At 57.6% G+C, this 12,749-nt stretch overlaps 5 protein-coding genes across 5 annotated transcripts; 2 read left to right on the plus strand and 3 right to left on the minus strand.

The window, feature by feature from the left end:
* Positions 1–4: 4 nt before the first annotated feature.
* NMD3 (ribosome-binding protein NMD3) lies at positions 5–1,611 on the minus strand (the record flags this gene model as incomplete). Its single annotated transcript, XM_083192355.1, has 2 exons — positions 5–1,478; positions 1,547–1,611. 2 exons carry the CDS (start codon positions 1,609–1,611, stop codon positions 5–7), a joined length of 1,539 nt encoding a protein of 512 aa, XP_083051412.1.
* Positions 1,612–1,834: 223 nt separating this feature from the next.
* Positions 1,835–2,767, minus strand: ESF2 (RNA-binding ATPase activator ESF2; the record flags this gene model as incomplete). The annotated part of the gene is made up of 1 exon (XM_083192356.1): positions 1,835–2,767. One exon carries the CDS (start codon positions 2,765–2,767, stop codon positions 1,835–1,837), a length of 933 nt encoding a protein of 310 aa, XP_083051413.1.
* Positions 2,768–3,254: 487 nt separating this feature from the next.
* On the plus strand, positions 3,255–4,779 carry ACO1O0_002896 (Aldehyde/histidinol dehydrogenase; the record flags this gene model as incomplete). Its single annotated transcript, XM_083192357.1, has 3 exons — positions 3,255–3,659; positions 3,719–4,603; positions 4,666–4,779. The coding sequence occupies 3 exons, from the start codon at positions 3,255–3,257 to the stop codon at positions 4,777–4,779; spliced, it is 1,404 nt and encodes a 467-aa protein (XP_083051414.1).
* An 867-nt stretch (positions 4,780–5,646) lies between these two features.
* ACO1O0_002897 (uncharacterized protein) lies at positions 5,647–6,137 on the plus strand (the record flags this gene model as incomplete). The annotated part of the gene is made up of 3 exons (XM_083192358.1): positions 5,647–5,766; positions 5,841–5,899; positions 5,981–6,137. 3 exons carry the CDS (start codon positions 5,647–5,649, stop codon positions 6,135–6,137), a joined length of 336 nt encoding a protein of 111 aa, XP_083051415.1.
* An 800-nt stretch (positions 6,138–6,937) lies between these two features.
* ACO1O0_002898 (uncharacterized protein) lies at positions 6,938–10,387 on the minus strand (the record flags this gene model as incomplete). Its single annotated transcript, XM_083192359.1, has 1 exon — positions 6,938–10,387. The coding sequence occupies one exon, from the start codon at positions 10,385–10,387 to the stop codon at positions 6,938–6,940; it is 3,450 nt and encodes a 1,149-aa protein (XP_083051416.1).
* Positions 10,388–12,749: the final 2,362 nt, after the last annotated feature.

Raw genomic sequence — 12,749 nt, forward strand, 5'->3', positions numbered from 1 at the left:
GTCATTAGGCGTCATCCATCCTGAGCTCATCGAAATCATCTAGCAGTTCATCCATATTCACCTGGGGCGCCTCGTCCTCCTCCTCCGTCTCGGCCATGCTCATCTCCTCTTCCTCGCGCTTCTGGTTCTTGTACAGCGCCATAGCAGCACGAAGCTCCTCGTCCTCCTCGACATCCCGCAGGAACAGCTCGTACTCGCGGTCCATGCGATCCTGGTCGGCCTTCTTGGGCAGAAGTTCGCCCTCGTCCTTGTCCATACGCTTGAGCTTCCAGTTACGCCGGCGGTTCTTCCGGCGGCGGGGGAAGTGCTTCTTGACGAGCATCACGTCGGGGATGGTTGACGAGTACCGGTCGGACGCCTCGAGCTGCTCAAACTGGGGGTTGTTGAAGTTGCTGCCGCTCAGCATGTAACCCATCACCGAGTCTCCCGGTTGTAGCAGGCCGCCGAGATGTGTTCTCGCAAAGTACGACTTGTCGTTGCTGCCCAGATCGGACGCCCTGGCCACCGTTACCTCGGAAAGCTTCCACTTGCCCTTCTGCTGTCCCGTCGGCTCAATGTCCATGACAATGAACTCGACGAGCTCCTGCGCATCCGCCAGCGAGGTGAACGGCGTCCGCCAGTATATCGCCGAGCTGATATCCGCTGTCTGAAGGGTCTGGGGGTCCAACAGGCACACCGACGTACCGATCCTGTAGCACAGGAGGAGGGGCGAGATGTTGCCATACGCCTTGGCCAGCTTGATGGGGATCGCCACCAGGTCATCCTTGCAAACGGGGACAATCTCGGCCGACATGGTGAACTTGAACGTCCTCTTGGACGTGTGGGTATCCAATGAAATGAGCTCCTGGGAAGTCTTGACCTTGACCGGCACCACCGAGTTCAAAAAATCGAGAAACTTCTCGCCCTGGTTCTTGGCGCTGAAGAAGAAGTCGATGCCGTCCTTGGCCTCCTTGATGTTTAGCGTGTCGCGGTGCGCGCCGTACTTGAGGATCAGCTGTTCGAGGAAGAGGAACGTCCTCTTGTGGAGCACCTTCTGGCGCACCTGCACGCAGGCCTGCCAGTGCGCGGGCGTGTACGACTTGGCGCACTCGCGGCACTGCTGCGTGTGCACCACGTACACGACCTCGAAGCTCTGCTGCAGCAGGACGCCATCCTGCACCGAGTCCTGGATCGTGAGCTTGACCTTTATACGGCGCGAATGCGGCTCCGTCCAGACGAAGCTGGCATCGACGATCCGGACCTTGTTGAGGCCTCTGAGTTTCTTCAGGCACAGCGCCAGCAGTTCGCGGGACTCGGGCAGGGCGGTGACCCACGTGGCGGGCGGTAATAGCCAGCGGTCGCAATCTTTGCAAAAGTGGATGGTGGCCTCGCGCTGGACACCCTGCGAGATGTCGACCGTCAGCTTCACGCAATCGTAACAGAGCGCACCGGTCGCTGTCGTTCCGTCGATGGGGGCACCGCAGTTGCAGCAGAGGATTCTGGGGTCAAGTCAGCGGGGGGTGTTCCCGTTGCAGCAGGTAGAGCAGAGAGACTCAGAGGGACTCACGTAGCGCCTGTTGCCTGTGCCACAGGGGCAATAGGCATGGGAGCATCATCAATGTCCATCGACATTTTGACGGTGCTTTTGTGATGTTTGTTGTAATTGTATGTAATGTGGGATGAGGCGGGATGGCGAGAGTGGGAGTCACAAGAAATTTTGCCCCGCCGCTTATCAAGCGGGAAAAGATCTTATCAGTACAAGGTACTTTTAGCGTTATGCATCAACCGAGAGAACTACTACTAGTAGTAATTCCCATGGCCTTCTACTTGGGGTATCAACATCAATGTATTAAATCTAAAAAATCTTGCTCAAGACTCTGGTGACCTGCTCTGGTTGGGCCTCCCCTGCGCGGCCCTTGTTGATCAGGGGAGTCTGCTTGAATGATCTCGGGCCCTGGCTCTCCGGCTCGTCCTGGACCTGGTCCGTCTTCCGTTTCTTCGCCTTGGCCTTGGCCTGAATGCCGTCGAGCATCTTGGCCCTCTCGACGTTCCTCACGAATTCCTTGTTCTCCTTGGTCGACTTGCTGATCTCGGCCCTCATGCGACTCTCCCTCTCGGCGTTCTCGCCCGCAATCTGCTCCGTGAGGTTGTGCCACTTAAACCCCTTCAGGTACATCATGTTCCAGATGTCGTCGTGGTAGTAGTTGCCCTTCTTGCCACCAATGATGCGTGTGTTGAGCAGCTCGCACACGGCCTTGGCGTCCTTCTTCTTGACAAACTCGACCCAGCCCTCTGTGAAGAGGCGCTTCTTGTTGCCGCCGCCGCGGACGCGGCGAGCGTGCGCGGCAGGGTCTTCGGGCGCCAGGAAGGTGCGGTTGATCTTTCCGTACGGCTCGAGCAGTGAGCGCAGCTTCTGCGGCTTCATGAAGGGCGGGATGCGCGAGATGTAGATGACGCCCGACTTCCGGATGGCCTCCTCGGTCACGACCAGGTTCTTCTTGATCGGGCCCGTGTTGACGCTGGGGAGGTCCTTGTCGGACTTGAGCTTCTTCTTCTTCGGCGCGGAATTTTCTGGCTCCTTGTCGGCCGAGGTGTCGTCTTTCTCTGGCTCTTCCGCGTCGCCATCTTCGCGCCCGGAGTCGCTGGCAGCGTCGTCGTCGTCGGACTCGTCAATTCTCCGGCGCTTGGCCACCCGGCCGCCCTTCTTCAGGTCATCGTCCGAGTCGTAGCCCTGAACGTCCTCCTCGCTGTCGGACGCGTCGAGAAAATCGTTCTTTTTTAGCGCCATGGTGTGTGTTGATCTGGCTGGTAGTGAGCAACGAGGCTGGACGGAGAAAAAAAGTTATGGTTCTGATAAGGCGATAAGCGCCATCTGCTGGGGCTATGCAATTATGGGGTTGATGGCGGGGTCCCGCGGGCCCCTGCCTTCCAGGTTCCTGGCAGCCCAACCTGGCAGCCCAGTCATTCCAGGTGCAACTGTCCCAAGAAGAAAGTGCGCTAGATTGGAGCGACCAAATATAATTATTTGAATACGGCAACTAGATAATAAAACATCAGCAGATAGTCCTAAATGCCTGAAATTATATGAACTTTTCTTCCCCGCAATCTCTAAGACGTAATAGCAATGAGGAACCTGTTATCATGGCGGGGCAATGACACGGCAGGCGGCTAGTGGCGTGGGGCATCTTCATCATATCAACTTCCAAGTTATCAGGAGCTCTCCCCTCAAGTTCTCAACAACCTAGACAACCAGATTTCTGAGCTGCCCCGTCACTATGTCTGTCGAAGTCATTACCACCATCTCTCCCAACACCAACGAGGCCATCCTCACGAGGAATGGCGCCTCGCAGTCAGACCTGGAGCTACTCCCCAAGGTCGCCACCGAGGCCTTTCAGAGCTTCCGCAGGACAACCCTCGAGGAGAGGCAGGAGATTGTCAGGAAGTTCCTGAATATTCTATCTCAGCATGAGAGCGAGCTTGCTGAGGAGCTCACCGTCCAGATGGGGCGTCCCATCGCCTTCACCGGCAAGGAGATCGCCACGGCTGTCAAGCGCGCAGAGTACCTGCTCAAGATCAGCCATGAGGTGCTCAAGGACATTGACGGAGAGGCCGAGAAGGGGTTCAAGCGCTTCATCCGCCGGGTTCCCGTCGGCCCTGTCCTGATCCTATTTGCGTGGAATGTGAGTTGCCATGCTTCTTTCCGTCATGTGACTCCGACAGGTCGGCTGATGTGTCTCAGTACCCATACCTAATTCTCGTCAACTCCCTCATCCCCGCAATTCTAGCCGGAAACACCGTCATTCTCAAGCCTTCCCCGCAGACCCCGACCATTGTAGAGCGCGTAGCACAGTTCTTTGCCGAGGCGGGACTGCCTGAGGGTGTGCTGCAGTACTTCCACAGCGGCTCGCCCACGACCATCGAGGCCATTGTCCGGGACCCCAGGATCTCGCTGGTGTGCTTCACAGGCTCGGTGGCGGGCGGCCTCGCCGTGCAGAAGGCCGCCTCGGACCGCATCGTTAATGTGGGACTAGAGCTCGGCGGTAAGGACCCTGCGTACGTGCGCGACGATGTCGACATCGCTTGGGCGGCCGAGGAGATTGTCGACGGTGCCATCTTCAACTCAGGACAGAGCTGCTGCTCTCTCGAGAGGGTCTATGTGGATGAGAAGGTCCACGACGCCTTCGTTGAGGCCGTCCAGAAGGTGCTCAGCGGCTACAAGCTGGGAGATCCCTTTGACAAGGCCACCCATGTGGGGCCCGTCATCTCGAAGCGATCCAAGGAGGCGATCGAGGCGCACATCAAGGACGCCTTGGACAAGGGTGCCAAGGACGCCACTCCGGAGAATGAGAGCTTCAGCAACCCGCCCTCCAAGGGGAACTTTGTGAAACCCACGCTGCTGACCAATGTAGACCACTCGATGAGGGTCATGACGGAGGAGACGTTCGGGCCCGTGATTCCCGTCATGAAGGTCAAGAGCGACGAGGAGGCGGTCAAGGCCATGAACGACAGCGAGTTTGGCCTCACGGCTAGCATATGGACAAAGGACACGGACAAGGCCTACCAGCTGGCCGAGGACGTGGAAGCGGGCACTGTCTTTGTCAACCGCTGCGACTACCCGAGCGCGGTACGTATTGGGAACAGACTGCCTATGTTGAGGTGCATCCTCCCAACTAACACGGTATACAGGATCTTGCATGGACCGGCTGGAAGAACTCAGGCAAGGGCCAGACGCTGAGCAAGCTCGGTTTCGAGCAGTTTGTCAAGCCCAAGAGCTTCCATCTCAAGGATTACCCCAAATAGGCTTCTCCTATGGTGTAGGGGGCCTGGGTCGATTGGACGGGTGATGCCGTGAGGGAAACTACTTTATATTGCAAGTTCATTCCTGCATGGGGCCAGTATTTTATTAGCACGTATGGAAACCCCTAGTTTCCCAGCTGCAAGCTTCCGAAGTCCTCACCTCAGTCCTTAGTGCTGTGCAGGAGGAGTGCGTGACCGTGACAACCGCCGCATTCGTCCATAGCAAAGTTCCATGTCTCAATCAACGCAAGGGAGACCACCACGCCGTTGAATTATATCCCGTGAACAACTCCGGAATCGCCAACAGGGAAAAAGCCGTTGAATTCCAGTCGAGAGCGTGAAATTCCATGTCTACCCCTTGCCGAAGACACCCACATTCCTGCAGCGAGCCCTCGCCCAGGTCTCTCCCGTCTCACCCTGCGGCCGCCCTTTGGAGGTTTTATAAAGAATTCTTGTCGCCCAAGTTTGTTTGTTGATGTCGCTGCCCGCTTAATTCCAGTGGGAGTATCCTTCGTTCACTCTCACTCACACGCTCATTCACACCCCACTTGGCCACTCACTGCCACACAGCTCGACTCTTGTTGTCAGCGTTTCACTCTTTTGTCTCTTTGTGCGAATTAAGCATCGAATCACGATCTCTTTTCACCTTTGCAGGTCTTCATTTGGGTCACCGAGGAATTCCCCCAAGGCTTTGTTTGTCAGCGTTTGGGCATTTTCCGTCGGGCATCACTCGCTGCTGCGTTGTACACGTATTTCTTACATACACTCGGCGCTCTCTCACCGCCACAACAAAACCTCGAGACCTTTTTTTTTTTTTTTTTTTTTTGCTTCCCTAAATCCGTTCCGTTCGACGGAACAACAGGGGAAGACATGTCTGGTTCTTCTTTGCAGGAGACGCAGGTTAAGAATAACGTCAGGATGCTGTATTCGCGGGTTCAGACGATTATTCGCCAGCGCCGCCGCAAGCAGCTCAAGCCCGCTCTTGAGATTGTGAGCTCCCCCCCCAATTCTCTCCCTTGATGCTTTGGCCCTGCCTTGGACTATCCTGCTAACACATCAACTAGTCTGCCCCGTTTGACATGAAAAGGGAGCCTGTCTCACTTCCTGGCATCACTGAGGACGAGTAAGCACACCTCTCCCACATGCTTCCCCCCTCCCCAAATCCCCCCAGCAACGACACACCCAACTAACATGTGCCTGACAGAATCTCCCTCCTCCGTGAAAAGGCTGCTGCAAGCCGCATCGGCATCGCAGAGAACATGACGCGGTCTCCCATCCGCTATCGCGCCCGGGGCCGCATGAACACCACTTTCTCCGCCAGCGCTGTTGGCAACAAGACTGTCTCGTACTACTCGTACTAAGCTGCTACTAAGGTACCCAGCTGTTTCACGACCTTTTTCTCATTTTTATGTTGTCACTCGGGCTCGCATTGTCTAGAACTACGAAGGAACAGGTCAAGATTAGAATGGGATGGGATATGATTTAAAATGTAGAGATGATCCCCGGGGACCATGATTAATACATCAATTTCGGCGACGAACAAACTTGGGGTCCCACGATGAAGTCCTTGTCCGCGAGTCTTAGCAAGTAGCTCTGACAAAAAAAGAAAGTAAGCTCAAGTCCTAGGACGTTTCGGCTTGACTCGAGTCATACCTGCGTAACAAACGTAGTACCCCCTTGCATGCCTGTAACAGACATCTGGTCACATCATTTCAGGCGGCTGTGCAACCTCTCAAACATTAATCTACAGGGAGACACATCTGTACAGAAGCAGCTTGCTATATTATGTAGAGCTGTATAATACACGCAGCAGGATCCAGATCAACCGCTCATATGCTATCGCATCCCTTTCCGACCCTATATATGCTGCAATATTTGTTGGCTTTTCTTTCATGCCGAGTGGAGATTTGTCTATCGTGCAACCGCCCAACCAACCTCAAAAACACCGTTGTGCCCGCCACGTCCCATGGCACCTGTGCTTTTCTTTTTCGTTGTCCGCAACCCAAAAACGCCGTGCCGTTGTATTGAAACATGACATTAGTATAAAAAAACGACAAGCTCTGCAAGAGGCCAGTCTGTGCCTCTATCCGCCTCGTAAACCCAGGGTATCACACATCCAAGCAAGACAAAGGAAATTTTAGCACCGAACCAGCGAGCCCGCTCACGCGGCTTGGGCCTCGTGGCCACCGCCAAGGAGCTCCAGCACCTTGTAGGTGACGGCGCTCGGGTACCCGCGAGTGAGCATCTCGCTCACGACGGCCTCGGCCTGGTCCCGCTGCTCCACAGCGAGGAAAGCCCGGGTCATGGCGTCGTAGGTGCTAGGCTCGCGCTTGTCGCGTCCAACTGAGTCGTAGATGGACCGGGCCTTGTCGATGTTCTTCTCGGCGGCCCAACCGTGGATGAGGGTGTTGGCGATGTAAGGTGTGATGGCGACTCCATGGCTGCGCATCTGCTCCAGCAGCGCCTCCGTCTCGGAAACCCTATGGTTGGCGACCATGGCCTCGAACAGAGCCTGGAAGACGCTGGCATTGAGGCGGATACGGGAATCACGGGCCACAGAGTCGAAAACCTGGCGGGCGCCCTCCAGATCGTGAAGGACGCAGCCGCGGGCGTGGATGAGCGACGCGTAGTGAACAGGCTCAGGGAGCTGTCCAGCAGCGCTCATCATGTTCAGGACACCCTCGGCGGCCTCCATGTCGACGGGCTCGAGAGTGGCGTGCGTGTCGACAAGAAGCTTGTACGTATGAGACGTGGGCTCGATACCCCTAGCCTTCATACGCTCGTAGTAGGCGAGGACCTTGGACTTGTCGCGCTTCGTCGTCAGGAAGAACTGCATCATGCAGTTATAGGGAGCCGGGCGAGCCTTATAGTTGGGCATGGCCTCCATCTCATCAAAGAGCTCCTCGGCAAACTTCTCGTCGCTGACACGGCAGAGCGCGTTAACAACGGTGCCATACGTGACGGACGTCGGCTTGATGCCAAGAGCCCTCATCTCAGAGAAGTAGAACAAACAGTCATCGATGCGGCGGGCCTTGCCAAGCTTTCCGATGAGGGCATTGTAGAGGAACGAGCTAGGCTCGACACCCTCGGCCTTGGCGCGGTGGAAAATCCGGACGGCCTCGGAGGCCTCGTCGAAAGTCTTGGAGTCCTTCAGCGTGGTGATGTACTGACCATAGGTGTTGGCCGAGGGCGTGGCGCCCATGTCGAGCAGCTGCTGGTGGTATTTGTCGGCGCGCGAGCGGTTGCCGAGGGTGAGGCAGGCACCGACCATGGCGTCGAGGATCAGGGTCCAGCCAAACCTCACGACGGCATACTCGGGCATCAGGGGCACATCAGATCGGGCCATGGCAAGAATGTCCTGGCACAACTCCGTCTTGCCCTCGCGGGCGGCGGCAGATATGAGCTTGGCGTAGGTGACATAGCGAGGGTGCCTCCCGGCGCGGCGCATGTTCTTGAACCGGTTCAGAGCATCGCCCAGGCGGGGTCCCTTGCGGCCGTGGCTTCCCTCGAGGTCGCCGGCGATGAGCGAGGATCCCTTGAAGTCCGTGCTGTGAGCGTAGGGGTCAAAGGTATCCTCATAACTGGCCGTCGTCGGTGCAGACTCGTAAGGGGAGCCACTCATGGTCCGCTGGGGGTGGCTGGAAACGGGAGAGGGCACCTCGCGGGGGTCGGTGATGCCCCTGGCCGCCATGTAACGAGAGACAAAGTCGGCACCCTCATCAATCTCCTCGGTGAGCTGGGGCTCAGCAGCGCGGATCCTCTTGAACATCGTCTCGGCCTGAGCCAGACCCTCGACGACCTGGCCGGAACCAATCAGAGCGACTCCGTACATAGCAGTCGGCTCAATCAGGGCAGCAGTGATGCGAGCCTCGGGGCTGCTGAGCACGCTCCAGTACTGGGTTGCAGAAGCAACGTCTCCAGCACGAACGCTCATGGCGAGCATGGACACAGCGGGGGTCGTGAGATCCTGGCCGGAGGGGATGCTAGCAAAGGCAGCGACAGCAGCCGCCTTGTCATCCTTGTCAGCCGACACGGTGGCAACCTCGCTCATGGAGCGACCACGGGAGGCGGCCGAGACTGACTGGGCCCAGTGGAAGGCCTCCTGGTAGATGCCCCTGGTGATGAACCCCTTCACGAAACCGGTGCTGACCAGAGCATCCTTAATGTCGACAGCACGCACACCGTACTCCTCGACAATCTTTGTAAAGAACTTCATGGCGCCCTCAATCTTGTCGGAGACAACATACGCGTTGATGACGGCAGCGTACACCTGGGCGTCCAGGCGCTCCTGCAGGGTCGTCATGCCCTCATCATTGGCAATGGCGAGCGTGCGGTACTCATTGTAGCACTCCACCGCGCTGACAAGATCACCGGACGTGGCAAAGGCAGTGATCATGGTGGGGAACACGGCAGCAAAGGGGACCGTCTTGCTAGTCTCCATGTGGTCAAAAAGTCGGAGCATTTCCGAGACCCGGCCAGCCTGCGCACATGCAGAAATCAGCTGATGGTAGGTTTCGGCGGTGTAGAAGGCGCTGTCGGCGTCGATGGAGCTGTCAAACAGCTTGATGGCGAGGTCGAGGCGGTCGTCTTCGGAGAGAATGGCGTGCTCATACTCGTGGGATGCGAGCATGAACTTGCCAGGCTCGTCCATGCCGCCGAAGCGCACGCGCTTCTCCTCCAGGGATGCCTTCAGCTCGGAGACCTCGAGAGATCGCGAAGCCAGGAGACCGACCAGGATGTTGTAGGTGTCGGAATCGGGAGACACCCTCCTCCGGGCCATGTCGGTGTAGACATCAAGGGCCTTGGAGACAATCTCGTTCTTCTTGGTCGGGATGTGGATGGCAGCCATCAGCAGGGCGTTGTAGGCGCTGGCGATGGGAGCCACACCCGTAGCCAGCATGGCCTCGAAGACGGCGGGGATCTCGACATAGCGGCCGGACGCGGACAGCTTGGACAGGTGCTCAGCGTAGGCCACGGACTGGGGGTCAGCAGGAGGCGTGGCCGAGCGGGCGATGGACCCGGGGGTGGCTGTTCGAGATCGGGGGAGGGGCTCGTTCTCGGCAGCCTCGAGCTGGAGACGAAATTCGAGCTCCCGCTCGAGAGCGGCATCGATGTGGGCGAGGGCGGCCTGCTCCTCGGGGGTCATGGGCCGGGCCTCGAGCTCCTCGGCGGCGATGGCATTCTCAGCCGCCGCCGCCGCCTCTTCCTCGCTGACGAGGACGGAGGAGGAGCTGGGCTTCCACTCAATACGCTTGGGGAACTCATACTGCGTCCACTCATTGTCGATCTCCTCTCCGGTCGTCTCCTTGCTCTGCAGGGCCTCAAAGTAGGCGTCTAGACCACCATGGTTGGAAGCCTGACGATAGTCGATGAAGCCCGAGGAAGCTCCAACTTTATCGGTGTGAAAAGCCGAGTGAAGCTGGAGGGCGGAGACGCGCCCTAGACGGCTCGCATGGCGGCGGGCAAAGACCGGACGGTTCTGCGAGTTGAGGAGATGGGGGTGTGTGGCAGCGACGACGGACTGGGCGTAGCCGTGGGCGGTGACAGACTTTGCGAATGTTGATCCTTGACGGATGAAATTCGAGTAGAGCGAGGAGTAGATGGTGGGCATTTAGTTGACACCTGGATGGGGAGGGGACTGCAGAGCGAGGTCAGCTTGCTGGGGTCTTGCGTATGAGGCAGCGACATGTGCCTCAGGCTCGGGAGTAAGCGTGGGAGTCACTCGAGGTACTAACGTGGGAAAGAAGGACTAAAAACGATTGCAGGTTCATTTGACAGCGTCGGAGCCGTCAAACAAACGCGCAGGCCAGGGATGTATTAAAATGGTGAGTGTTTGAATGAAGGGATTAAAGGAAAGAAAACGAAACCCCAATTAGTCGAGAAATGATATCCAGTGTTTTGGTGGTGAGGATTTTTTGGTGTGGCGGGTGGGATGGATGGATGGATGAGGAAACGCGATTCATGCGTGGAGGGGGCCTCAGGTATTTCTTTGGTTTGGGGACTGATGACCGAGGTGGGCTGCCAGCACCAGAGCGCCGGCACCTGCTGTGACTCCTGTGAGCCTGTGGCTCTGTGGGCGTGGGCCGTGGGGCTGACAGTGGTCCTCGGGCCCCCGGGGGTGGATACGAGTGCTGGCCCGGGGGCCAGCGGGCACTAAGCAGTACGAGTTGTGCCCACCAGGTACCAAGGTACTGGGCGGTGCACACGGAATTACGCAGCTAAACCCGCTGCATGGCGCACCCTGGCCGTTAATTTCAGCGAGGAATGACTCAGGCCAGGCCACCACCAATCCACCACCCGCTTTCCGCTTGCAATGGATCGCTCTCAGGCTCTGGGGCCCCTGGAACTGACCATTGTGTTCTGGAAGCTGCGTGGAATTCCTTCTTGCATTTCCGGGCGCCAGACTATCCAGTTTCAACAAAAGCCTCTATTTTTCTCGTGCTCGAAAACACCCCAGGCAAGTGTCGTACCAGCCGAGAGCTGGGCCCCCTCGCATTGCTCGCTAAAAAGCAAACGTCACCTCCACACCCTCGCCAGCATCAACGGACTGTCAGGCGGCAGGGTGTGCGTGTGCGTGTGCATCTACGTACGGACTGCATTGCGCAGGGCCTCAGGCGCACCCGATGACGACCCCAGTGGAGGACGGGAGCTGCAGATCCAGCAGCGGGCAAAGGGGGGAAGAAACCGGCACTCGAGCCCCTCAGGGGGGGGCTAAGGTTGAAAGGCCCAAAAGCCTCAGCTTCCTCAAGCGTGGGGTCTAGGGTGAAGCCGGAACCCTGAGGCGGCCTCCCTGGCTTTGAGCCTGTCGGAACGCTCCCAGGTGCCTCCCATTAACGCGATACGTACTGGGCACCTCCAATCTCACCCAATTTCGCATGAAATTTCTGCTCGCCCTTCTCATGCGACTTGCTAGTGGGCGCGCATTGCTTCTGGAGATGGACCAGTCGCGGTGCGCGTCGACGACCTTGGAAGGCCACCGTGTCCAGGAGTCGCACATCGCAAAAAGCATCTGCGACGCCCCCATGACTGATCGTCGACATCTTGATCCCTCGAGGGATCTCCGACTCCAAAGACTCCAAACAAGTCTGTCCGTGTCCCCTTTCTAGTTGTTTCTACCAGGTCGCCCTCTACCACGCGACACCTGGGTCCCCAGAAAACATTCCCCCCCACAGGCTGACGGGCTCTAATGCCCGCCAACGTCAAAGCCCCTTTAGCCCCGTGGCCTCCCTGTTTCCGGGCCACTAGGCTGCGTCCAAGCCCGTCACATGCCGCCTGCGACGAAAATGTCCCGCCTGGGGCTCGGAAGCAGCGGGATGTTTCTGGCGCCGTACCTCCGTGCCGCCGACTCGGTGCGGAGTTTGGCCTCCTGGTGGTTCCGGCCCCCGAGCCCCGTCCCCAGCCTCCCAGGCATGCCGATTAATAATGCGAGAATCCGATCCCATCGAGTTCTTTGCTCGCTGAATTGCTAGATTGTTGAATTTCCCGTACCCACCCTCGGACTTGGCTCGATAAACGAGCCTGGGGTGCCTGCGCGTGTCCTGTATCCCACGGAAACCTGCAGGCGTCATTCATGATTGTGATTGCTCATATTCACTACGACATGTATGCGAGTGTTCTGACCCTTTGAATCAATGTTACTAGTATATCTGTATTTCTTGATCAAATTGGTATTCGAGGGTATGAGATCATATCCAGCTCGACAAGAGAGGCTGATAGTGCGAGTCGACGCCCTGGAGATGTGGTCGCAGACTGAGCGGGGCTAGGCATACGTATTACTCCCCAACGCGTATTCGTCGTAGCGTTCGGTCTTTCTAACTCTCCGACCGCTTGGGAACAACTTGCTCTGTTGCATTCATCCTCTGGATCTACTAGGTATGCGGACCATTCGTCTGAATGAATCCCGCCTCCGTCCAAAGTTGGCGTCGGGTGGTTGCTGAGTATATCACCTCACCGGGCAGGGGCATCGCTCATAA

The sequence above is a fragment of the Amphichorda felina genome (genome assembly GCF_050947745.1).
Source record: "Amphichorda felina strain 45539 chromosome Unknown scaffold_3, whole genome shotgun sequence".
Lineage (NCBI taxonomy): Eukaryota > Fungi > Ascomycota > Sordariomycetes > Hypocreales > Bionectriaceae > Amphichorda > Amphichorda felina.